This window comes from Pelodiscus sinensis, chromosome 17 (assembly GCF_049634645.1).
Source record: "Pelodiscus sinensis isolate JC-2024 chromosome 17, ASM4963464v1, whole genome shotgun sequence".
Lineage (NCBI taxonomy): Eukaryota > Metazoa > Chordata > Testudines > Trionychidae > Pelodiscus > Pelodiscus sinensis.
In genome coordinates, this window is record NC_134727.1 from 5,144,380 (window position 1) to 5,171,058 (window position 26,679).

At 43.6% G+C, this 26,679-nt stretch overlaps 1 protein-coding gene across 2 annotated transcripts in view; it reads right to left on the reverse strand.

The window, feature by feature from the left end:
- RANBP17 (RAN binding protein 17) overlaps positions 1-26,679 on the reverse strand; it is a 235,346-nt gene that overhangs the window by 194,820 nt on the left and 13,847 nt on the right. The window contains exons 3-9 of one of the 2 annotated variants that reach the window (XM_025181074.2): positions 24,304-24,411; positions 18,793-18,858; positions 17,498-17,602; positions 9,068-9,233; positions 7,531-7,604; positions 2,961-3,080; positions 994-1,140 (exon numbers count right to left, since the gene is read on the reverse strand). In XM_025181074.2, coding sequence (XP_025036859.1) covers positions 994-1,140; positions 2,961-3,080; positions 7,531-7,604; positions 9,068-9,233; positions 17,498-17,602; positions 18,793-18,828 — 648 coding nt within the window. In that variant the 5' untranslated portion in view covers positions 18,829-18,858; positions 24,304-24,411. Of the gene's footprint in view, positions 1-993; positions 1,141-2,960; positions 3,081-7,530; positions 7,605-9,067; positions 9,234-17,497; positions 17,603-18,792; positions 18,859-24,303; positions 24,471-26,679 lie in introns of both variants that reach the window. The other variant, XM_075900151.1, reaches the window with a different exon arrangement.

Sequence of the window (26,679 nt, forward strand, 5' to 3'; positions counted from 1 at the left end):
AAATGCAATTTTAACTAGGGCATATCTTACCCCAGCGTGAAAATTTACAAACATACAAATTTTGTCTTTACTATTAGTATAATTTATGTTGAGGAAATGCTCAACACCCCCAATCAGAATTGAGGCGCCAATGAATTATACCAGACTGAGGTAGTCAAAAAACAACTTGCGAACCACATCTAGCTCTTTTACAGTTAAAGTGCAGCTCCTGGAGCCCCGCCCTCTTTTCCTTCCCTCCCACCCTGACAGTTCTTTGTCTAGCAAACTAGGAGCGGGAGGGAGCTTCGCACAGAGACAACGGGCTCTGCTGAGTGCAGGGGTCACAATTTAATGGTTCCCCCACTCTACTCTCACCCTCAGCAGACCCCCTAGTAGCTACCTTGTGAAAAGGCAGCAGCAAAGAACTGGGAGCTACAGGAAAGGGCCTCTGTGTTAGCTCCTCTACCTCTCATCGGGGCCAAAACTCCCAGCTTGCTGGCCCCAGCAGCATCACGGCCTAATCATGTGATCAAGTGGAGCCAGCAAACCCTGGCAAAAATCCAGTGGGGGACACGACCACATGTGCCCCCTACGACACATCACCTCTGGCTTCTGCCTAGTGGAGAGGGGAGTCTCAGGGTTTCAGGCCCACAGATGCAGCTGCTGAGTTGCAGCTTCAGCAGGACTAGAGCTGAAGCCCCAAGACTCCTCCACTTGGAGGACTGAAGCCCCGAGCCCCAGTAAATGCCTCCTGCGGGCTCTTGAACTTCTGAAGATTGTTATACACATCCCGGAGGATCAGTAACTTTGGCCCCCGCTGTACTAAATACTTTAGCACAAACACACAGGAAGATGCATGCCCAGGGCTGAAGAGTTTATTAAGTCACATTACTGGCAAACTTGGAACACTATACATTTTCAAGTAAAACAACAGCAACTGAATACTAACCCAACCCCCAAAACAAAAAACTAAATCCACATCTGTCAAGGATTCAAGGTTGTAAATATCCTTACCTGTAGGCTAGTAATAGTGAAATTGGCTATCAATCTGATAACCTCTGAGTAATCCTTCACCATTACTAATTCTCCCAACTGGTAGTTTGTTTTTAATCGAGCCAAAAAACGACAGAACTCATGGTAATTACCTGGATCAGATAAACCCTAAAATTACACAAGAAACAAAGTTTTAAAAAATTATTAGATTAACGTAATATGCTCACAGCAACTGAATGCAGTAATTCTTTTGGCAACAGAAAAATAGGAGGACAGGACTCCCTTAAGGGTCCCTACTCTATTTGGGAGATAACAGAGATGAAGAGGGGGACAGAAGTGGCTAGATAAGGGATGGCCACTGATCTACCCTACGTACCGGGGCAGGAGCAGGGTATTTATATCCCTGAATTGCAGAAACAATTCTCTTGATCTCTCTCAATCCCTGATTAGCAACACACATCTTCCCACAGAGCAGAACCAGGTTTCATGATCAGCTGTGGGGTGGGATGTTTTAGTCTTCCCTACAGCAGGTCAGCCAATGAGAAACGTAAGGTGGCTCCATCAAGATGTCCCAACTAAGTAAGCAGCAGGTGTGGGAAGTGTCCAGTGCTGGTTCTCGTTATGGAAGGGATAAACAGGAGTTGGGAGATGATTTAGGGAGAGGTATTCTTTAAAGGAAGCTGAAGAAAGGGAGGTTGGGGCTTCTAATGTCTGGCATAGCAGGAAGATAATCCCCTTTGCTTTGTCAGTCCTCCTTAACATACACATTAGGGGCAGACAATGGGATCCAACAATAGGCTGGCTGAGACCAGGCTGGGAAAGAAAAGGGCTTATGGCAACCATCCCAAATAAATGGAAACAATTAAGGAAAGAATGATGACCAGCACTGTACACTTTATGACCAGCTATTTCCCTATACATTGTGAGACTAAAAGATGTGGCCCAGTTAAACCACATATTGCCATTCCTACATGGCCAAGAAAATGATATATGATCACTTCAAACACTCTCAATTTAACAAATGATTACTTTGCTGTGCATAGCTTATTTCCTATGAACAGTGTCCTAACATGATCTCTGGTTAAGAAAGGAGGGGAAGCGTGGAAAGAAGTCCTCTTGAGGATGGTCATGTGAATGGCTACGTGACTGTCACACAGGTTACAGACTCTGTGACTTTCTGTGACCTCCGTGGCTTCTGCAATGGTCAGTGCAGCTGGCCCAGGCTGTCCCAGCAAAACAGGCAGCCCCTGGGCCAGCTGCACTGGTGGCTGCTGGGCAGCTTAGGCATAGCATGGGGCACAGGGCTGGGTCAGGTAATTGGAGTGCAGGGTGGTGCTTACATCAAGGGACTTCCCAGAAGCGGCCTGCATTTCCCTGCAGCTCCTAAGGCGGAAGAGGTAAGGCGAAGGCGGCCCCTCTGCATGCTGCCGCCACCACGAGCTTTGCCCCCTCAGCTCCCAGTAGATGCAGTTCCCAGCCGATAGGAGCTGCGGAGCCACAGCTTGCAGTGAAGACAGCGCACAGAGGAGGTTGTGGGGACATGCCAGCCACTTCTGGGGAGCTGCGCAGAACCAGGTAGGTAATCTGCCAGCACCTCCCCCCCCCGCCCCAGCAGGGGTCCCAGGCCACATGTCACCAATTACCCTGACCCTACACTAGAAGGGGTCCCAGGCTGGGTGCCACTACCAGGCCTTCTGCTAGCACCAGCGGAGGTCCTGAACCATCTCCTGCAGGGTGCCCCAGACCGAACCCCACTCAGAGCACCCAAGGCTGCCCCGGTCCATATTTAGTTAGGGGTATATACTACAAGTCATGGACAGGCCACAGACTGTGCCTTTTTGTTTACTGCCTGTGACATTATCCATGACTTTTACTAAAAATACATATAACTAAAATGTAGCCTTAGTCCTGAGAGATGAAGAGAGGCAACAAGGTTACGATGGAGCACAGAAATAAGTTTAACATTTGCAAAGAACTTTAACAAATACCTGAGGATTTTCAAGGATTCTTTTCACTCCTTTGATTAGATTACCAAGATACTTGGCACGTTCTGGATTGCTAAATAAAGATCTTCTAGTAGAAGCAAACTGAACTAAACAGGAAAGGGCCTAAAAAAAAAAAAAGAAAAGAATTGTAAAATTAAAAAAGGAAATCTTTCCTGCCTGACCTGTCTTTCGTCTTCCTCTCATTTGGAAGGGTTATTCCCAGGGCTGCTGCATCAATTGTTATTCAGATTGCTCGATATATCCCATGATAAGACCACTTCCATTCCTTATATTAACTGCCAAAGAGAAGGTTATTCACTCTGTGAACGATCTGAAATACTTTGAGATGTGTCTCCTCTTGATTCTGCATTATAGGTGCAAGGGATCAGAGATCTTTGGTAGTAGTGCCCACTGGCCTCACATATACTCCTTCCTGTCTTGCGCCGTGGGTGACATATCTATAGATCACTTTGTAATCTAACTGCCCTTGGTTCCTTTTCTACTACAAAGCTTGTATTTGAGATTGAAGCAGGGGAGGTGGAGGACAGTAGAGGAGCACCTCTTTTCTTCTTCAAGTAGTGTACTTGCCTGTAGGTGACTGTAGAGTAATGACCCTAGATGGAAGGCTGGGGTTGTGGAATGGTGTCCAATATAGAGGAAACGCCAATGAATCCTAGAAGAGCATCTGATGCTGCATCACGGACAACTGAACAATGTTGGCTAAAAGTGTTTGTGGATGCCTAGGTGGTTGCTTTGCAAATGCAGTGATTGCCACATTGTTGAGAAAGACAACTGAGATGGAGAGAGAGCTAGTGGAATGCACTCGAGCTCCAGGTGGAAGTAGCTGGTTGTGGAATTGATAACAAAGATGTATGCACTGTGAGCTCCACTTAGAAAGATGATGTTTGGCTACAGACACTCCCTTTGATCATTCTGCAATTGAGAAGAATAAGTATGGCAATTATCTCAAGGATTTAGTTCTACCAAAGTAAAAGGCTAATGCTTGCCTAATGCCCAAGTTGAGTAATAGCATCACTTCTTGTTGGTGGGTATGTGGCCTTGAAAAGAAACAAGGAGGGTGAACGGGTGAACGGGTTGGGAAGGAGGATGGACCTTGAGTAGGAATTTTGGATGCCTGTGTAACATGACCTTGTCCTTGTGCAAAATTCTATATGGAAGTATGACATGAAAGCCCCTTCTACAACTACTCAAATCAACACAAAGTCTACAAAAAATGCAGTTTTCATGGAAGGATGAATGCAGGTGCACATTGCCATGAACTCAAATATAGTGGTCTGGCGATATGGTACAAAACAAGGTTGGAATCCTAACGTTGGGTGGGATGTCACATGTGAGGTTCAAAAGGCCTTTAAGGAATCTTTTCATGAGCAGGTGGGTGAATATGAAACAGTCTTTATCTTGGGGCGGAATGCTGGGATATTGGCTAAGTGCATATGAATGGAGCTTGTAGGTAGGCCTGATCTTTTAAGATCTAGGATATAATCTAGAATGAGTGGTTACAAGACATTAATCATTGAGACATGATTGGCCATGTACTGGGATTAGAATCTTTCCCACTTTTGCAATTAAGTACAGTGAATCATGTCGTATCTCTTACGCATGATGGTATGTTCCCTGATCACTCTACAACTGGCTCCACACATCTTCTCATAGGTTGCAGGCTGAGTTCTTGATTCCAATCAATGACTTGCTCATCTGAAGGTATGGCTCTTTCATGGTTTCAGAATTCAAAAATGACATGTTCAGATTCAGTAAAAGAGGTTCTCTTATGTTGTAGGAGCAGACATGACACGACTTACTGTATTTGCAAAATTTGTCACAATCATGTTGGGGCTCTGAAGATGATTTGGACTCATTCCATCTACATACTGTGGAGTAGTATGAACAAAAGAAGAAAAGGTGGGTGGAAAAGCAGAGAGTATTAGAGCATCCCGTGTAATGAAGAAGGCATCTTCCAGAGACCTATGGCCTAGACCTGCCCAGGAGCAAAACTAAAGGCATTTTGGGTTCTCTGGTGTGGTAAAGAAATCTATGTGGAAATCCCCAGCAGATAAATATGCACTGAAGGACTCTTATATCTACTGTACTTCCAAATCATGATCTAACTGCCCTCAGTTCCTTTTCCACCTGGAAGTCTTGTGAGAATCGTCCACCCTGTCAGTTGATGTAAAATATTGTCTTTCTGGTGTCTGATTATTAGCGGTAGGAAATGCAAGCATATATTGTGAATTGCTCACTGCTCTACAAAGTTAATATGGGTTGGCACTGTCCCTGCGCCATGTGGATCTGAAGGAGTTACCCTCCTACTGATTAAGGAGGGGTCAGTTGCCAGAATCAGGAAAAGTGCTAATTGGAGAAAATGGACATATACATATGTTTTGGACTTTTGTCCACCAATGTAGTAAGTACTGGATCTTAAATAGACATGGATAGGAGTTTATGAAGACTGTGTTGGTGAGATATTTACATTGTGTGTAGCCACACCCGGAGACAGTACATGTGCGACCCACTTTCTGCTGCCATATGGCTGAGCAACTGAAGGTATTGTTTTGACAGTTCCTTCACTGTGTTTCTCGGTCCCAAGAAACAGCACTGTTCACCTGTGGTCCTATCCATTTAGGTACACAGACAGTCATGGGAGCTAACTCCTGATGATGTTGAGTCTACTGGCATTCTCTGATGTGGTTCCTTGGAAGGGACCAGTTTCTTCCCATCTAAGCATGAAAAAGAGGATTTCCTTCTGAATGGCTGCAGAAAGTGGGAGTCAGCTGATAACCAAGTCGAGTATGAGAGCTGTACAGAGAAGTATCAGGGCTGGGGTCCAAAGCTGGCTGTAGAGAACTCTCCATGAGAAGTTTCAATCTGAGTTCGTGGTTCTGGGTTGTTGAGTTAATGCAGAGAGTGCAGTACTGTGACATGGTCCTCACTGAGGCAGCAGATGCACCAAGACTGTTTCATATGAGTAAAGCCTAACCCACTACCTCTTGAGCTACGGGAATCCCCGCATAGTCCGGGGAAGGTGGGAGTTGGGGGAGACTCCCAAGAAGGAATAGCAGAAAACAGGGAAGCATAAGGAAATGGGAAGGGAAGAGTTAGAAAGTTTTAGTTTCTTATAAGGAGGGGGAAAAAATCATGAAAACGGGTAATAACTACTATAGGGTATGTCTACACTACCCCGCTAGCTCGAACTAGCGGGGTAATGTATGCATACCGCACTTGCTAATGAAGCCCGGGATTTGAATTTCCCGGGCTTCATTAGCATAAGCGGGGAGCCGCCATTTTTAAATCCCCGCTGCTTCGAACCCCGTGCAGCGCGGCTACACGGGGCTCGAACTAGGTAGTTCGGACTAGGTTCCTATTCCGAACTACCGTTACTCCTCGTGAAACGAGGTGTACCGGTAGTTCGGAATAGGCACCCTAGTCCGAACTACCTAGTTCGAGCCCCGTGTAGCCGCGCTGCACGGGGTTCGAAGCAGCGGGGATTTAAAAATGGCGGCTCCCCGCTTATGCTAATGAAGCCCGGGAAATTCAAATCCCGGGCTTCATTAGCAAGTGCGGTATGCATACATTACCCTCCTAGTTCGAACTAGGAGGGTAGTGTACACATACCCTAAGTTAGGTAAGTTAAATGAGAGTATCTCTAGAGATAAAAAGATGGAGCTCTGGCTTCCATTTCATACCAAAGGCAGTTTAGAATAAACTGAAAGCAGTTGAACTGTACAGCACTATATACAGATGTCAAGCCTGGCACAATATGAGGTGGAGCAAATGTGAAGCCCAACCACACTGGTAATGAAGCTCTCTGATCCAAGATGCAGGGGGAGCTGACACACCTACAATGGGACACCCAAAAGCACACTTACAGTGGAACACTCATAGCGTCACTACTCAGAGAAGAACTGACTAACTAAAACGTACCATGACGGTTGTCTGCCTCAGGTGAAATTTTGTTTTTGGCATGTTTCAGCCAAAAGAATTCAGCCATGTCCAAGAAACAGACGAGGTATAGGAGACAGATGAGACTAGAAGAGGAGATTGAGGTGGGATAGAAAATGTGTCTGGTAGTTGGTGGTATAAGGCTGTGACTGGGTTGGGCATGGAGACTGGGAGTTGATGGTAGGAAACCTCCTAAAAGCACTGGCTGCTCCGAATGAGGCAATAGTACTGGAGATAAAATTGTATATGATCGTAATTAAAGACTGTATCATAATGCATACACATTAAAAGTTGAATTAACAGTGCACAGGCAACCTTAATTCTGGCATTTCTTAATTTTTGAGTGCTTGACTTTGCAATATCTTTTAATATATTTTGTGGTTGTTGTTTATCTCAAATGGCCAATCATGAGCATGAGGTTACAGAAGTTACTCAACGAGCAGAATAATTTCACTTTACCATTTACATGGCTCGAACTATACGCAAGTGGCACCAAAGCCATCAGTGGGGATGGACAGGGTGTAAATATTTAGTGAGCATGTTTAATAGATGTACATAGTCAAAAGAATACTAGTTTTAGTATTTATTATAATGTAAATCACTAAGCTTTACTTACCAATTGAGACAGTACTGGTGGGAGGGAATGATACAAATTGAAAAACAGGTCCAAGGTCTCTGGTTCTAGGAAGACTGATGACACAAAAATGTTTTTATCACTATTCATCAGTAATAATGAAATATATATCACCAGGATTGTTTTATTTTTCATAATAGTGCTAAGAGTGAAGTACAATTTTGACTAAAGAACAAAATATCTGCAAGTATACGAAGTAGATCAGCTCAATATATAGTTTACGAGACCTTGTAATGCTCTCTTAGCACAGTTAATCTGTTCTATACATTAAAAAAATTAAGTATACATCAAATTATGCAACACTTGTTTGATACAGTACTTGCAATTATAAAATTATCTAAGATCTTTTCCTATAAGGTGTGACAACGTGCTGGGAACAACAATTGAGTCAGCACTCTAAACTTTTAAGCAGCAGTTAATTTACACTCACCCACAGTGAACCTGACTGTGCCTAAGGCTACATCTACACTACAACATGAATCAATGCCCTGAGACTTATTCACTGGCAGTGAATTTATCAGGTCTAGTGAAGACCAGGCCATATTGACCACAGATCACTCACAAGTTGACCGCATTACTCTACTCCAATTGAAGAGAGTAAGGTAAGACAATGCGAGTGTTTTTTCTATAGACCCCATGTGGTGTAGATCCGCCATAACTCAACCTAGGCACATCAATTCAAACTATGTCAATCACATAGCTGGAGTTGCATACCTCTGGTCATCTTTCTGGTGTAGTGTAGACATAGGCTAATCCATGGATTAGAACAGGCTGGAGATTGGACTAACCAGCTAATTGGTCTTCTAAGGCAGAGGGTAGACTAAGGCATAAGAAGGAAGTGCAGAATAGGAGAGTCAGAAACAAAAAGGATCTCCGGATGGAGATACCTCTTCCCTTTCCCTCCTTGACAGAGGACTGAGGAGAATCTGATGTTATAAATGGTATGTATGGTCTAATAAGATTAAACATTATAAACTATAGGTGGTGTTTAACAACTGAAAGTCTCCAAATAGACAAGAGCACAAGAATTGGTGGGACCGTCCCCTGTCACACATGGATACCCAAGAACATGATTCTGCAGCTCTTAAAGGCAGTCAGATACTTTGATGATGGGCATGGTACAAGAACCTGTAGAAAACACTTTGAATTGTGCACTGCTGTGCAGTATGGTACATTGTTTCTTTCCTTCCTGTTTCTGTTATAGAAAGAAATATTTTAAAAATAGCCAGAAGGTTTCCTGTTTAATATATCAGCAAACAAAACTACCTTATCAATCTAAGATCTTTTCCTATAATTACAAATACTATATCAAAACAGAATAGTGATAGAGATGTAGCCGTGTTAGTCTGGTGTAGATCTGAGGAAGTGGGTCTGGCCCACGAAAGCTCATCATCTAATAAACCATCTTGTTAGTCTTTAAAGTGCTACATAGTCCTGTATTTTGTTATATCAAAACAGATAACACATTCCACTGTGTGTAGAATGCACTTCAGTGTTAACAGTTATGTTCTTTTCTTACTTGTTCTCCAGTTTGTTGGGATCTGTACAGTGCATAGATCATCTGCAGACTCATCTGCTGAATTGCCAATGAAGTCAAAGTTAAGACAGTTGAGGACAAGTTTCAAGAGATGCATTGCTAAACTTTGTTGTTGTTGATCCTGAAGGTTTAAAGGTTTTGCCAATAACTATATTTTAAAAAAATAAAACATTGCATTAAGTTGTTGGTATAGAACAGACTAAATGCAATTTTAAAACAGAAAATATCGGGTTCAAAGTCTTTAAAAACCGATTGTACAAAGAAAAATGTAATTTTTTTAAAATACAAATTTTAATTTTTAAAGGTTTTTGCCCTTAATATATAAAGTAAATTTGATTTTTATTCCTGTAAGACACAGTTCTCTTCTTTCTTAAAAGGATAATTAAAGTGATCCATTTTCCTACAGTATTGGTATATGAACTGTGCATCTCCAAGATGCACACATAACTTTTAAAGCATGGTTATACTTAGAAGAATGTATATACATTTTACATTTGGAGTTCCATATTCATTCTTCTTCATATACTCCAGAGCAAATATGTTTTCACTTTAGAGTTCAAAAGCTCCAGACATTCCTCCAGGATATGAAAACCAGAACAGGTTCTTCTTGTTTTACATCATCATCAGTAATACAAAGCCTGTACTCTGAATTTAGCTTTCAGTTCAGGGATATAGAAGACCAGAATACAATACAACTCACTGTCCCTCAGCTACACTGCTAGCTCTACAGAGCCAAGAGTAAACACACTGATGGGATTTGGAGGCTTACAAAGATTATACATTCTGAGTAAGATGACAGTTTTACACAGGCCCTTTGCTAACTACTGCAATTACCATAATGTATATTTACAAAGAAAGCAACCACAACCACAAATTAAACAACTGACCATGGCCATAAACATATAGTATAAAAGGCAATGAGTTTCAAGTTTCAAACATTAGTCACTAAAGTTGTTCTTAGAGGTTGGGAAATTGTTCTTTTAAAGAGTTACTTTTCTGGCCTAAACAACAAATAAAATTCAGCCCTTTCTTACTCAGTACATCTGCCCCCTGTTTATATTCAGAGTCATATCTGTTGATTCAGTGACTAAAAGCTTTCATTCTGGGAGAGGGAGCTGGAATCTATTTTGTGCCATCAGTAGAATTGTTAACCAACTTGTAATTGTTGAATCTTCATCACTGGTGATGATACATGAGCCATAAAGAACCCAACTTGGAAAGGGGAAGTTACTCACCTTGTGTAGTAACGATGGTTCTTCGAGATGTGCCCCGTGGGTGCTCCACTCTAGGTGTCGGGTCCGTCCCGGCGCCACTGATCGGAAGATTTCAGAGCCATACCGGGCCGGGCCGCGCATGCTCTCTGCGCTGCTGGTCGTTCGCGCCCTTTCCAACGATCGCGGCTCGGCCCCCCCGCCAGTTCCTCTCACCGCTCGGTCTCTGGAAGAGAAAGACAGAAAACAACCCGGAGCGGGGAGGAGGGCGGGACGTGGAGCACCCACGGGGCACATCTCGAAGAACCATCGTTACTACACAAGGTGAGTAACTTCCCCTTCTTCTTCGAGTGGCCCCGTGGGTGCTCCACTCTAGGTGACTATAAAGCAGTAGTCGGAACTAAGAGCGCTCCGGGTTACTTAGGATCTACTGTTGAAAGGACAGCGGAAGCTACTGAATGGTCCGCCCCCCATTTCTGAACTATAGCATAATGCCTCATAAATGTCGAGCTGGAAGCCCAAGTGGCTGCCCTGCAGATATCGGCTAAAGGAACTCCTCTGGCAAAGGCTGTAGATGTCGCCACTGCTCTAGTCGAGTGTGCTCGCGGCTGCGAAGACAAGGGTTTATCCCGAATGGAGTGGCATGTGGTAATGCACAGAGTGATAAGCTTGGCAATGCGCTGAGTGGACAGTGCAGTACCCTTAGATCGGTTCGCTGTCGATATTAGAAGTCTATCTGTTCGTCTCCACTGACGGGTTCTGTCTATGTAAAATGAAAGAGCCCGCCTAACGTCCAGTGTATGTAGCAGGGCTTCCCTCGTTGAGGAGTGTGGCTTAGGGTAAAAGGAAGGAAGGACGATCGGTTCATTGATATGAAAAGATGAAGCTACTTTGGGTAAGAACGCTGGGTGTAAACGTAACGTTACCAAGTCCTTCGAGAAAGAAGTAAAGGGAGGGTTTGCCATTATCGCCCCTAACTCACTAACTCTACGAGCTGAAGTCATAGCGAGCAAGAAGACGGTCTTCATGGTTAGCATCTGTAAAGATACAGATGCCAGAGGCTCGAATGGGGGATACATAATTGTATCGAGAACCAGGTCGAGGTTCCACGACGGAGGAGGCGGCCTTCGAGGTGGGCTCATATTGGCTAGACCTTTTAGAAATCGTTTTAACATCGGGTGAGAGAACACCGAATAACCCTGTATCGGGTGATGGAAGGCACTGATGGCTGCTAGGTGAACTCTGAGGGATGCCAGAGAAAGCTTAGCATTTCGGAGATGAAGGATGTACTCAAGGATGTGTTGTGGAGGAGCAGTCAATGGTTGAACGTTATTCTGGAGACACCAGAGAGAGTATCTACGCCATTTTGCCAGGTAAGTATTTCACGTAGATGTCCTCCTGCTATGTATCAATATGGACCTGACCTGGCTTGAACAGAGGTTTTCATCTAGCGTAAGCCAGTTAGGAGCCACGCTGTCAAGTGCAATGTTTCTAGTTTGGGGTGAAGAAGAGCCCCCCGATCTTGAGAGAGGAGGTCTCGATACAAGGGCAGAGGCCATGGCTGTCGAAGTGACATCCTGTGTAGGAGTGGGTACCATGCCTGCCTCGGCCAGGCTGGTGCTATTAAAATTACTGTCGCGCTCTCCGTCCTGATTTTCTCTATCACTCTGGGAATGAGGACTGTTGGTGGAAAAGCGTACAGTAGCGACTTTTCCCAATTGGTCAGGAGCGCATCGCCGAGGGATCCTTTGCCGATCCCCGCCCTGGAGCAGAAGAGGCGGCACTTTTTGTTGACAGACGTCGCAAAAAGGTCTACCAGGGGTGTTCCCCATCTGCAGAAGATTCCCTGGAGTACGTCCAGCCTCAGCTCCCACTCGTGGTCCGTGGGAAAGCATCTGCTGAGGGAATCGGCAATGACATTGGCTATGCCAGGTAAGTATGACGCTGTTATGCTTATGTTGTTCTGTATGCACCAGTTCCAATATCGTACCGCTTCTGCGCATAGGGAACGTGATCTTGCCCCTCCCTGCCTGTTTATATAGTACATCGCCGCTACGTTGTCTGTCAGCACCCTGACTGTTTTGCCTCTCAGACTGGGGAGGAAGTGTCTGCATGCCAAAAAGATCGCCCTCAACTCTAGCTGGTTGATATGAAGACGCCTCTCGGTGTGAGACCATTGCCCCTGGATGCGCTCTCCGTTCATGTGAGCACCCCATCCGATGAGTGAAGCGTCCGATGTTAATTGAACCGATGGCTGAGGTTGGTGAAACGGTACTCCCGTGAGGATGTTTAATGGGCTCGTCCACCATCGGAGGGACCTGTGTACGTGGGATGGAGGAGTAACCAACTTGCGTATGTCGTGTCTCATGGGGACATACACCGTTGACAGCCAGTGCTGTAAGTTCCTTAAATGGAGACGTGCATGCGGGACTACAAAGGTGGCCGCCGCCATGTGGCCGAGCAATCGCAGGCAAGTATGTGCTGAGATTGTTGTGGTCTTTTGGAGAAGATTGACCAGGTCTTTTATTGCCTGGAATCTGTCCGTGGGCAGGTATGCTCTCGCCGTGCGGGAGTCGAGAACCGCTCCTATGAACTTTATGTTTTGTGTTGGAATAAGCGTGGACTTTTGTTCGTTTATTATCAACCCGAGTGAGTTGAAAGTCTCTATGACTTTTGAAAGCATTTGAGTTGTCTCTTGTGCCGTCCTTCCCTTTATGAGACAGTCGTCCAGGTAAGGGAATATGATGACTCCGAGACGACGAAGATGGGCGGCGACAACGGCAAGCGTCTTTGAAAAGACTCTCGGAGCTGAAGCCAGCCCGAACGGGAGGACACAGTATTGAAAGTGCTCGTTGTTTATAACAAATCGCAGGAAACGTCTGTGCGCCGGGTGTATGGCCACATGAAAGTAGGCGTCTTGGAGGTCGAGGGCTACGAACCAGTCGTCGGTGTCTAGAGAAGGGATTATTGTAGTCAGAGTTACCATCTTGAACCGCTGCTTTCGCAGATAACGGTTTAACTCCCGTAGATCGAGTATGGGTCTCCAACCCCCTGTTTTCTTTTGAGTCAGGAAGTACCTTGAATAAAATCCTTTTCCCCTGAATTGGTCTGGGACCCTTTCTATTGCTCCGATTTCCAACAGGCGATAGGCCTCCTGTTTTAGGAGGGCCTCGTGAGAAGGGTCCCTGAAAAGGGACGGGGTGGGAGGGGTAGGAGGAGGGAGAGATGTAAATGGGATGGTGAGTCCGAATTTTATCACTTCCAACACCCATCTGTCCGATGATATGGCCACCCACTGATGGTAGTAGGGTCGCAACCGATGTTTGAAGATGGGAGTGGTGCCTCTGACTGTTACCGGAACGACCGGCGTGCCCTTGACCTGAAAGTCAAACTTGCTGCTTGGGTGCTCCTGCGTTATTCACCCTGGGTGGCTGAGGGCGTCTGCGCTGTGTCCTTTGCTTGGACCGGTTCTGATCGTATGGACGGTTTTGTTGTCTGCGGAACTGGTAATCGTAACGTCTTTGGAATGGGAAATAGCGTTTACGACGGAAAGGTGGAACATACATCCCGAGGGTACGTAAGGTAGCCCGGGAATCTTTACCCGTGTGGAGCACCTCGTCCGTCTTCTCCGCAAACAGCTTGATTCTGTCGAACGGAAGATCCTCGACCTTAGACTGTAATTCTTTCGGTACGGCAGCGGTCGCAAGCCATGAAGCTCTTCTCATGGAAACTGCTGTTGCGATTGATCGAGCCGCTGTGTCCGCCACATCCATGGCGATTTGCAAGCCTGCTCTGGCACATGCGTAGCCTTCTTGCAGTATAGCTCGGAGAAGTACTTTGTCCGTTTCGGAAATTCGCTGAGCAATTTCCGACAATTTTGCAATGTTGTCAAAACTATGATTGGAGAGCAACGCTGAGTAATTTGCAATCCGGAGGAGAAGAGTTGAAGAGGAGTACACTTTCCTGCCGAATATGTCCAATCTCTTTGCGTCCTTGTCTGCTGCCGAGTTTCTTACTTGCGGGTTCTTAGCTCTTTGAAGAGCTGCATCCACAACCAACGAGTTTGGCTGAGGGTGAGTGAAAAGGAACTCAGCACCCTTCGAAGATATGAAGTATCTCTTTTCTGCTCGCTTGCAGGATGGAGTAGTGGAAGCCGGCGTCTTCCAAATTTCTGTGGCTGGTTCCAGGATAGCCTCGTCCAGCGGTAAAGCCACCTTAGATTGCTGTCTAGGGTGTAAATTCTTCAGTAACTTGTATTGCTTCACGTTCACGTCCGCTAACTGAACCTCCTGTGACTGTGCTACCCTTTTAAAGAGGTCCTGAAACTCTCTGGTGTCATCTGGTGGTGAGGAGTCCATAGCAAAAACCGCGTCGTCGGGGAAAGAAGACTGGGCATCCTGCGACGAAGCTTGTGGAGGCCGATCATCTGTGTCCGATATCTGGCCCTCTTCAGGCTCCGACAGGACCGAAATTGAGGTGGCACTAGGAGGTGGTCTGGGTGACTGCGAGCGCCGATGCTCAGAGGCCGGTTGTGAATGGCGCCTGTAAGATGATTGACGGCAACAACAGGAACACGAGTGGGACGGTGATCTGTCCTGCCTACCCGTGTAATAACCCCTGTGGTAACGATAAACAGAATCAGGGGATGGTCTCCTGGATGCATATCTGCTACCATGTCTAGTATGGTGAGACCTTGGAGGAGAGTAACTCGGAGAACGAGATGTGTTTCTGTAATAGTGGGAAGATCTTCGTTGCGGGGACCGTGAGGACCTATGTCTTGGGTAGTAAGGTACTCTCCCCGATCCCGAATACTGAGGTGGGGAAGGGTATGTTGAATGCACAGGAGAGGGAGACAAGGAATGATCCCTAGGGATCGACTTCCCAGATGCCCGTGCATGGGCTGATGAATGCCCTTTAGCACTTGCAGAGTGTCGTGCTGTGCTGCGATAAACCTCCCTAACAGATGGGGAGCGTGACTCATGAGAAGAAGGAGAGGCTGTTTGCAGTCTAGCTGATTGCGATGACTCTCTCGGTGCCGATGCAGATGACTCCTGCGGCACCGGGTGTGTTGCGGGGCCGCTGACAGGTTCCGGTGCCGGCTGCCTTGACGGAACCGGGTCCTCGCTCTGCGGTGCCGGGTTCTCCCGGTGCCGTCTGTCTGGTGCCGAAGGAGCGCGTTCCCGCAGAACGGCAAGCGGCACCGCTTCGTTGACCGCTTGGGCAGCCGACTCCGTTGCTGACCCCAGCATGTCCCGCCGTTCCGGGGACGATGACTTATCCGGCGGCGCTGTTAGCCGAGGCCGCTTACTCCCCGAAGGAGTCGGATCCCGCTCGTGCTCCCTATGGAGAGGGGAGACTGGCGGTGGGGCAGACGCAGTGCGATGCTTGCCCTGTTTTGCAGAGCGCGGCTGAGAAATTGACTTAGCCGCGGAGCGGCTGTTGTCCGATCCCCGGTCTCCCTGATTCACCGGGGGGAGAGGGACCGCTGGCAGGGATCGGGCAGGGGAGGCTTTTTTCTTTTTCGCTCCGGCTGCTGCAGGAGATATTGCCCTTCTTTTTGGGGTTTGTGAGGACTCCTGTTGCAGAGGGTTTGATGGCTGAAGAGCCTTGTCGCAGAGCAGGAGTTTGAGGCGGAGATCCCTGTCTCGTCTTGCCCTCGGAGTCAATTTAGAACAGTGGGCACACTTGCTTGGGATATGAGACTCCCCCAAGCAACGAAAACAGAGACTATGCCCATCAGACGCAGGCATTGCCTCTTTACATTGTCCGCACCGCTTAAAGCCGGGTGATCCGGACATGGCGGTGAAACTGACCAGTAAAAAGCGCTTCAGCGCGCAACTGACTAACTATGTTCTGTTTCCTTTCTAATTAACTAACAAAGACTAATAACTAACTAAACTACAGGAAAAGTCAAACTATTTACAGACTAGTGGTTTTTTTTTTTTTTTTTTTTTTTTTTTTTTAGGAGAACAAGGCAAGCGACCGCAGAGAGATCGCCTTTTCCGTCAGCAACCGAGGACGGTTGAGAGGAACTGGCGGGGGGGCCGAGCCGCGATCGTTGGAAAGGGCGCGAACGACCAGCAGCGCAGAGAGCATGCGCGGCCCGGCCCGGTATGGCTCTGAAATCTTCCGATCAGTGGCGCCGGGACGGACCCGACACCTAGAGTGGAGCACCCACGGGGCCACTCGAAGAAGAACCAACAGCTTACTCTATTTTATTTTTATTTTCCAATTACACTTGTTACTCTGCTAAGCTTTTATACAACTTTTATGTGAGTGCTTACGTTTTATGGGTAGAAATTAGACCAGTGGTTCAATAAATGTTAGTTTAGTGCACAATTTAATAAGTGAGTAAATGCTATTCTTATCACTATTGTTTCCCGAAGAGAAGTTGGCATTATACAAATGTTTCAATTATTACATCTACTACCCGAAAGGGTGGCTGGGGCTGAACATGTGGGAGCACTGATTTAACTGCAGTTCAATTGCGTGTGAAGGTAATTAGGTTAGAGCAGCAGTGGGCAATAACCGGCCCACAAAGCAGATGCGGTTCACCAGGATTAGCCCCAGTGGATTGCTGCCACTTTATTTACCTGTACCTCTACAGGTACGGGTGCTTGCAGCTCCTGTTGGCCATGGATTGCCGTCTCAAGCCAGTGGGAGCTGCAGGATGCCATGCCTCGGTCCACATCACTTGCCATAGTTCCCAGTGGCCAGGAATGGTTGAAATCCAGATGCCTGACAGCCCCATATAAAAGCCTGTGGAGAGGCTACCTCAGTGCGCCACAGAAGCTCACAGGGATAGCAAGAAAGGCAGAGACCCCTGGGGCATCCAGACTGCTCTGGCACATCAAGAGGATTTATCATCCTTTTTTAACAGCACTTAAAAGTACAAGGCCAAAGCTAAGATAAAAATAAACTAGCAAAACAATATAGGAAACAAGAAGCTCTCAGGACACATGCTGTCTACTCTGTAAGACAGAACATAAGCAAATAGACACATTGAACAGGCAGTAAAAACATTCGGAAGTTGTATTGGCTACTGTGTCTGTTCAAATTTGAAACATGCATACACCTATCTAGGTATAAACTGACCTTATGAACTCAGCATAATAGCTACCATAAATTTTAAGCAATAAAAACATAAGAGTCTCATTTTTAGGGCATTTTAATACTTGCTTAAGTTATAAAACTATCTTACCTCCTTTAGAAGAGAGCATGCCAGCATCAAAATATCCTTTAAAGACGTGTCACGGAATGAGGTAGCTATTTTACGATGTTTTGCAGAAGGTCTTGAATAATCAACCTAAAAAAATAAGACCGCAAAAATTTTAAAAAGTCTCTCTCTCTCCTTAAGATTAGCAAAAGGGCATTTCTGGCATAAGAGTCAGTATAGATGAAGACTTTAGTCTGGTACCAAGCCCAGACCTCCTAATTTCTCTTGGCAATACCAACACCCCCTAACTCTGTACTTTCCTACCCACTTTTGTTCTTACTCTATTTTTTCCCTATAGTACCTATTATTTCTGTTTTGTACTATGCCTTGCTCAGGATGCTGACCTACAGGGTCTGAAGCAACACTATGAACAAGCAGAAGCAAACAAACAGATATTCAGCTGGGAGGTCGACAAATGCCTTTGATGTCGACCGCAGAGCGTCCAGACTACCGCGCTGAGCCGACAAACAGCTGATTGGCTCAGCGCGGCAGCCATTTAAATTTAAATGAAGCGGCGATTATGTAAATCGCACCTTCATTTTCCTATGCTGGGTAGTCTAATCCCGGCATAGACGTACCCTAAGAGAGGGAGAGCCTATCGACACTTGGACTATTCCTGTTTTAAGATCTGTATCAAATCAGGTACCCAAATCACTTATCCTTTGCTTTAATTTAGGAGGTTTTACTTCACTCTGATCAATACTCTCCATTTCTAACTTGATCCCTACCCTTTATCCCAAACCATGGACACTAAAATCAAAATCCAGGGTCATTCTTCTTTGAACGTCATCTACAAAAAGTACAAAGAGCAAGCTGCTGAGATTTGTCATGAGATAAAGGGTATGTCCACACAATGAAATTAGAGGTGTGATTGCAGCTCAAGTTATACCTATGCTGGTTTTAATCTAAGTTGCACAGCTAAAAAACAGTAAAGACCTGGCTGTGTATATGATATGGGCTAGCAACATATACACCCAGTATTCTGGGTAGGCGTGTCCAGATGAAACCTGTGTCACTGAGCCTTTACTGCTATATATACTTTTGGAAATGTTTAAATCCTGCCTGCCCCCTGCATCAGATGGGCAACCTACTTTTAGGTCACATCCATCCATTGAGACGACGTGGTCCCCTAAAAAGCTGGGGTTTTAAATCAAAAGAATCTTCCATGTCTACCTCCTGTTCTTTAATACCATTTCTACAACTTGCAGGGAGAGTCTGATATGCTGCTTTAGCAATGTTACAGTGATCTCTTGCAAAAGGAAAAAATTATACATGCTTACTAGGTTCATTTCCTGAGTCAGTTCTGAAAGGATCATCACTCCTATGATATAATGGTCCACAGTTGCCTACAGAACAAAACAGATAAGTTCACTAATCGATACATCTAAAATGTAACACTTAACATTATAACATTAGCAGAAATAGGTTGGGTGAATCTACATTTTAGGCAGAGATTTTTAAAGCTGTCTATAAGATTTAGATGTTCAAGTCTCATTAAAACTAGTATGAATTGCAAGTTCAAACCCCAGAGATGACTTTCAAAATCTCACCATAAAACATTAAAACTTAAGGATATTATAATAATATATATCATCAGTTTAGAAATACATATTCAGAGCACCTATATTACAGGAACTCCAATATTAAACACTTCTCTAATGTTAATTCATCCTTTATCCTTCCAAGCTAGCTATAATGATCCCCAGTCATTATAAGAGTTATAAGATAAGAGTTAAAAGACCAGTGTTGTGGGTGGCTTAATGATCAGATGGCATTTCTCAGATATGCACTAGGGTCTAGTAAAACATTCCCTGTTACACTGGCAAGCAACATAACTTTTGGCCTGACTATCGTATTTCATCCTGCAGGTGTCTAGTAGTAAATTGATTCCTCTATACATCCAGGGTGTGTCTAGACTACAGGGTTTTTCTGAAAAAAGTGGCCTGCGTCTAGACTGCTGCTGCGTTCTTTCGAAAGAAAATCGAAAGAACACAGCAGTTTTTTTGACCATGGAAAACCTTGTTTTACGAGGAATAATGCCTTTTTTCGAAAGTGCTATTTCAAAAAAAGGTGCTATGTAATGCAAACTGTGCTTTTTCGAAAGAGAGCATCCAGACAGCCTGGGTGCTCTCTTTCGAAAAAGCGCCTTGCTTATTCGAAAGTACTAGTTGCAGTCTGGATTCTCTTTTTTGAAATAGTTTTGTAGTCTTGACATAGCCTAAGTGTAATTTAATGGGAGCCACACAGGGACATATCGGAGCTCCCTTCACAGGGGCATTACAAGGCACTTAATAGTAAAACATGTTTAAAAAAAGCACTTTATTTATTTAAAATAAATGGTAAACTAATTAGTGTTACAAGTTATTGCCTTTGATTCGGAGGGTTATATCCATCTTCTGTTACCAAAGTCTGCAATTAACAGTTGCTAAGCTATTTCTGGACATCCAGGGTGTGTCTACACTACAGACAAGATCAAACTTATAGGGTACAAATTTGAACTGAGAGGGGCGCACTGGTCAATGCCGGTAGTCCTGCTTCCACGAGGAATAAGGGAAGTCGAAGGGAGAATATGATCCCTTCAACTTCCTGCATTGTGGACAGTGCCAAAATTCAAGTTAAGGAACTTCGACTTCAGCTACTGTAGTGAAGTATAGACATACCCCCAGACAGCAATGTAGACCTTTTCTCTCAGATGTGGAACTTGCCACAGTTTTCCTTGCCTTTGTCACCACCAGACTCAATTAATGTAACAGCCTTAAAGATCACTCAAATGTCAGCAAAGGTAGATTTTCATTGTTCACACATGGCTCTGATTGCCCACTGTATCATGTATAGTCATTTATACTTGTGCACAGTATATGTACAAAGCTACCAAATTAGTATGGTGGAGTGAGAGGTTTAAAAAAAAACCACCTGCTTTGCACTTGTGTGAACGACCATACAAGGTGCAGAGCAGTGGACAATTAGGACCATGGAAAATGGACTGGCTTCCACTTTGTTTCTGAGTAAAAGATAATATAGCATTGGTTTTGACTTTAAAAGTTCCTTAGGGTTTAAGTCTTCCCGCTTCTGACATAGCATTTCAGCCTGGCACTTGTAATCAACTGAATAAGTTGAGCTGATAGTCCCAAGATCTGTACATCTGGAATATCATGATTGTGTTCTCTCAATAGAGCATTCCTGATTCTGGAACTGATTTCCTTCCTTTCGACCTGACAGACCCCAGTTTTGTCAATCTTTTCAGCATACTGCAAGGCCCACATAAAGTAAAAGCTCTGCTATTCAGCATGTTGAAGGAGTGGGGTGTGCCAATTAATTGAATATTCTGGTTAACCGAAAGTTATACTTTATCAATAGAATACCAATTTTCAAAGAATCAGAATACAATAAAATGAATACAGTATTAAATAGTCAATAGTTACTGACCAATCCAACAGTACTGCACTGTAGAGGGATTGTTTCCTGAAGCCCTCAAGTTTTCCATAGAGTAGTTTATATTAAGACAGTACATATCACTATGGGTGGCACATGGAGTACATCCAGGTTATTAAAAATAAATCTAACGCTAAAACTACAGTGAACATAATTAAATCTTCGTTTGATGATTCAAAAGGCACTTTAAGATCTTGCAACACCTCAGGGTCATCATTACCAACATAATTATCATGGTAGATGTAGAAGGTATAGGAGATTGGGCTGAATCTGTAATGACCCTATGACACTCTGGAAGCTGCTTTTTTGAATAAATCCTTAACTTCAGCTTTCTTATTTGTCTTCTGCCTCCTTTGTACAAAAACAGAGTGAAGAAAATGCAATTATGTAGCATGGTGGGCAGTATACTCATCCCAGTTACTAGACTGAATATTTGTATTGGGAGAGAGATCAGAAAAGTCAGTTAATTAAGTTTTCTGGTTAATTGAGTGCCAGATAACAGAACTTTTACTGTATATGTTTAAGCTTTTCTTGATGGGACCAGAGTGAGTAGAAAAAGAGATGGGGGGGGGAGGGGAGTGAATATGGGGAGGGCAGAGAAGCAAGGCATATGACAGTCCTGATATGGTCAGGTAGGTTTGGTTTGGTTATTTTGTTCAATTTTTGTTAAAACTAACATATCGGGCACTACAAACAGACAAAGCACAAGCACTCCCCAATCACAGAGCATATTACTATGAGTTCTTATTTAAACAGATCTTGAATTGGAACTTGAGCAACTGAATGTTCATCTTTCATATCAGAACCTCAAAGCAGGTTGCAAATATTTGTTACAGCACACAAGCCCCATAGGTGATAAAAAAATATTAAACACATTTTACAGATGGGAAAAATTAAAGCACAGACTTGCCCGAAGTTCTATAGAGAGTTAGTAGAAGATCTGAAAACAGAACACAGGAGTCCATCTCTGCACAGTAAATCAGACTCTAATTCAAATTGGACCACATTTATATATGATTACTAAGATGCACATACTTAAGACTGCTATTCACTAATTATCAACATATACTATTATGGTTTAGGAATTTTTTTTTCCATTTTAATAGTAAATTCAATTCATGAGTAGATTTATAGCTTCATTTTCTCCTCTACGGGAATTTTTAATTTAATGAAAAAAATCTCTTAAATAGCAAAGTTTTGTATTTAAGCCTCCAGTATTAGTGAACCCAATGTAGACTCATACTCCAATCATTTTAATAATAAATGTAAAATCCAATTACATTTATAAAATTAACTACAAAACAGCTACAGTATGAGTCAAGAGTTTGTTTTACATCCTATCTTTTACTGTTATGCCCAATTTAGCTCAAAAATTGCAATGACATATTATAAGCAAATTATTTAGAAATGAGAAACAAATGCAGCATAAATTTGACACACAATGGCAGACAACAGGACTGAAACTATTTCACACATTATTTTCCTTGCCAACTAGCCAGAAACACTACCCCAGTGTGTCCTGGATCAACAATATGCACTTCCACCTCTAAGGAAATAAATACAGAAACACCTATACAAATCCACTACCAATATTTCACTGACAAAAGTTCTGGAAAGAAAATAACACCATCACCCCATTCTATGCATGCATTCTGATATTAATTACACTCTGAATTTTAAAGTTACTCTTAAATTAGGGATTGTGAATACGTTTAAGAGCCTGGTATGGGAAAAAAACCCCAAGAATATATCTGTCTCACTGGCCCATAAAAATGTCTACAGCACCTTCTGTTTAAATATCACTGGCCACAAATTTATTGAACTGCTTAACTCCAAACTTTACAAGGGATTAACCAAAACAGTTACCCAGTACCCCTGAATTCTTATCCAGCTACCTGTGCATTGCAATCCCTCCATCTTATGTCCCCAGCCTTCCTTCCATGTACAAAATCTTGAAGGTGCAATGTTCCAAGACCCCTTCCAATGAACACAAATTCATTGGGTTGTTGAGTGCACCACAACCAAAATGATCCAGGCAGATCTTTGTTTTTCAGAGTAAGAAAGAATTTCCTCATATAACAAAGTGGAGGTTTTAACCTTTCTTGGCGCACCAGGCAAGTTTCATTCAGCACATTTTTATGCTGGTCCCTACCACCAAGCTCTATCTTCTCTCGGACATATGGGGTCCAATCAGATGACTTGTGGTAAGAACAACCATGACAAGGATCAGCGGAAAGCAAGATGCCCCCATATGCTGCAGAGAAGGTGAATGATGTTTCCTTAAATGCCCACATCCCTTTAACTAAAAGCCCAATTATTATGACCTAGTGGGTTTAAACCCAAGTAACAAGACAAGGAAAGTCTGTAATGCCATCTCCACATCAGTGAACCACCTACCCACTTCCATTGCTGAAGTGGCATACCCCTTACAAACTGTGACCACATCCCCACTGAGACAGAATGTGAACTCTAATTCACTCTTTTTTTAAGCAATCTGCTCTGCTGTTTTAGGTTCCACAGGAAAAGATTTTTAATGTGATCATGTAGGAGAAGGAATGCTGATGATTTCACTATCAAAACCACTTTTTGTGTGCACAAAATAACAGATCATCTGTGCAGTACAGTTAAAAAAACCCTAATACATGCCGTTGCAAGTAGTTACAGTTAAGGTGGTATATATCAGTATTCCTGTTAATAAGCAACATAAACATACACGACATTATCACACAGGTAACACTGTAAAGATTTTAATGGCAACCACTCTATCAAATATAGAAACTTTTTTCTGTTTGATTGATCATCTAGGACCAGTGTTTGGAAAAGTGTACTGGTCCTGAGTAACATTTGTACTGATCCTACAACTGAACACAATTTTAGCAGACAATATTGCAACAATCACTACAGAGTTAATGCTTTACTCCATTTGAAGGATGAGATTTCGATCTTGAAGATGGTACAGTACTTGTGTCTATTTTTCTGAGATAATAGCTGATAAAGCCCTAAGAGAATTCAAGTGGAAAAAATAAAGATTGTAACCAAAATGGCACAACTTTAAGGTCTGCTAACTCATAATCTGCCCAGGTGAGAAAGAAGTGTTTTATGTGTTTTGAAAAAATGGGGAATGGAATAAAGCATTCATTTCTAGCTCTGGCAGTTTACTAAAAACTAGACTTTTACCCTATAACAGGCCCACTCTGGTCCTTCGACCTATGCAATTTTTTTTGACTTTGGTTCTTGCCTTTCTAATCTGTGTATATAAACATGCTTTGGGTCACAAAGCAAACTATTCATTAAGTTAAAAGAGAGCTAAATTTAATGCTAGAATATGTAATTTTAAGAAGCAGCATAATTTTTCTTACCTGTAAAAATTTTTTTACATCAGCAATAATGTCTCTGAAGATGAGCTGATCTTTTTGAACCTCAAACCATCCTAATTTTGTAATCTTAGCAATGACTTGGACAAGAGCCTGGATGACAAAAGGAGCCAGTTTGGGTTGAGAGGCTACGTAGTTCAGAATGTAATTCCCTGTAAAGACATACGCTTAGTAACATCACAATTTTTTAGAATATGCCCTTGAGCATTTCCAACATAAATGTGGGAACCTAGATCATGTGATGCAATCAGTTTATTTTTTATGCTCAGCACGCAAGACACTAATTCCAATACAATTAAGCCATGAAAAATATTAAATACATTGGACGTGTTTACAGCCAAGTAAGTAATTATCATACTAACATACATTTGACAATAGTTTGTGAATAATAACGATGCTGACTGGGTAAATAATTTAATCATTCGTCTTGTCCCACCTATTTGGCATCAATTACTCTGCCTCCAATGCAACAGCAGCCTTCATAACTCACGTATGAAATACAAGAAATTAACAACAGTGTTCCCAGGCATGTGCTTGTACAGATGCTTTCAGTTCTATCTAGGCATATTTCCTAAGGTAGAAAACTCTTCAGCTATGCTTCTCTCAAACAAGAGAGACGTGCCTTTGGGGTGGTCAGGAAGTATTCTTCTAGAGACCTGCATGGATACAAAATTTGTATCTGCATTTGCATCTGTATTTGCAAAAATGAGCTGAGGATATCCGCATGCACATCCACAGATATGGATATCTGCAGATATAAAGCAGATTCCGCAAATTTGCAGGGTTCTAGACAGAAAATTTGTACCTGCAACTGTAGTTACAAAAATGAGCAGCAGATATCCACAGATTTGTAGGGCTCTATATATTTCTGTTTTATAGACTAGCAGGATAATTTATCATATACAAGTTCATTTTTATCTGAGAAGAAAAACAACATGTCATCACAATTAGTAGATTCAAGTCGTCTCTCCACAGAACACACTTTAGTCAAAGTAGTGCAGACTAAGGATGTTAAGTAACGGTTAAGTGACTGGTCAAGTAGTCGATACGCACTTCCGCATTCCTCCTTTGAAATGCACAAGAGTTCCCAGTAGGGGCTCTTGGGCATTTCAAAGCCGCAGTGCAGCATGGAGCCAGAACTCCATGCTGCACTGCCAATTTGAAATGCCACACGAAGCCAGGGTCTGCGAGGCATTTCAGCAGAACCTGGGATCCTCTGGGGACTCCCCAGCTGACCGTGGGTTCCACGTGGCATTTCCCCAGAACCCAAGGTCAGCTGGGGACTCACAGAAATGCCGCACTGGAACCCGGGATCAGCTGGAGAGTCCCCAGCTGACCCTGGGCTACACATGCGTCAATGCCGCACAACCGATCCCAGGCTCAGTTGTGCGGTGCTGTCCCTTTGAAACGCTACCTGAGTGTTTGAGAGGGACAGCATCACACAGCTGAGCCAGGGATCAGCAGTGCAACGCTGCCCCTTTGAACGCCACCTCGGTGTTTCAAAGCGGCAGTACCATACAGCTGATCCTTGGCTCAGCTGTGTGGAGCTGCCGCTTTGAAGTACTCCGTCTTCCCCCTGCCCTTTGCTGCCTCTATCTGATAGAGGCAGCAAGGGCAGGGGGAATCGACTAGTCCTTAACATCCCTAATGCAGATCTCCCTATATTCCTCCAGCAGTGGGCCTCAATACTAATCTGGAAGGCTTTCCTCTAGGTATTAGGGGACAGTTCCATCTCTGTGTATATTCAATTCTAAGCCTCTCTAATGCGATGTTTTTCTAAAAGATTTTAAAATTATTGTAAAATGCCTAAAATTTGTTTGAAACATTTTAAAGTGTTTCTGTGTTCTCATCTCTGGTCTAAATAACATTTTTCAGTACTGAAAACTCAAATCTATATCAGATGTTTCTTATTATTTAATGATTAATTATTCAACGCTTAGTTCTGCTAAGACTTACACACTTGTTTAATTTTAAGAACATGAATAGCTCAGTGTCACATCCTTCAAATCAACCACATGTGTAAGTTTGTGCAGGGTCTTACGTCTTGAAGCGAACTCTGCCCTCACTTCCTTATCACAACTTCTAAGAGCTAATCCGAAGGGGAAAAAAATGTAGGAATCTGTGAATGTAAGAGATTAGTGAATATATAAATAATACTTGGAAATTTTCATGTTTCCAAACATTCACTTACCTTCACTACACCCTTGTGAAGTTGGTAAGAATGGCATCTATTATCATATTTATTGTACAGATGGGAAAACCAGATACCTCTTATATGCAGGGGAACACAGTCACTACTACACCCCAGAGAGGGTGCAAGGTTTATTTGCATCCACAGTCAGTGAGTTCATCAAATAAGGA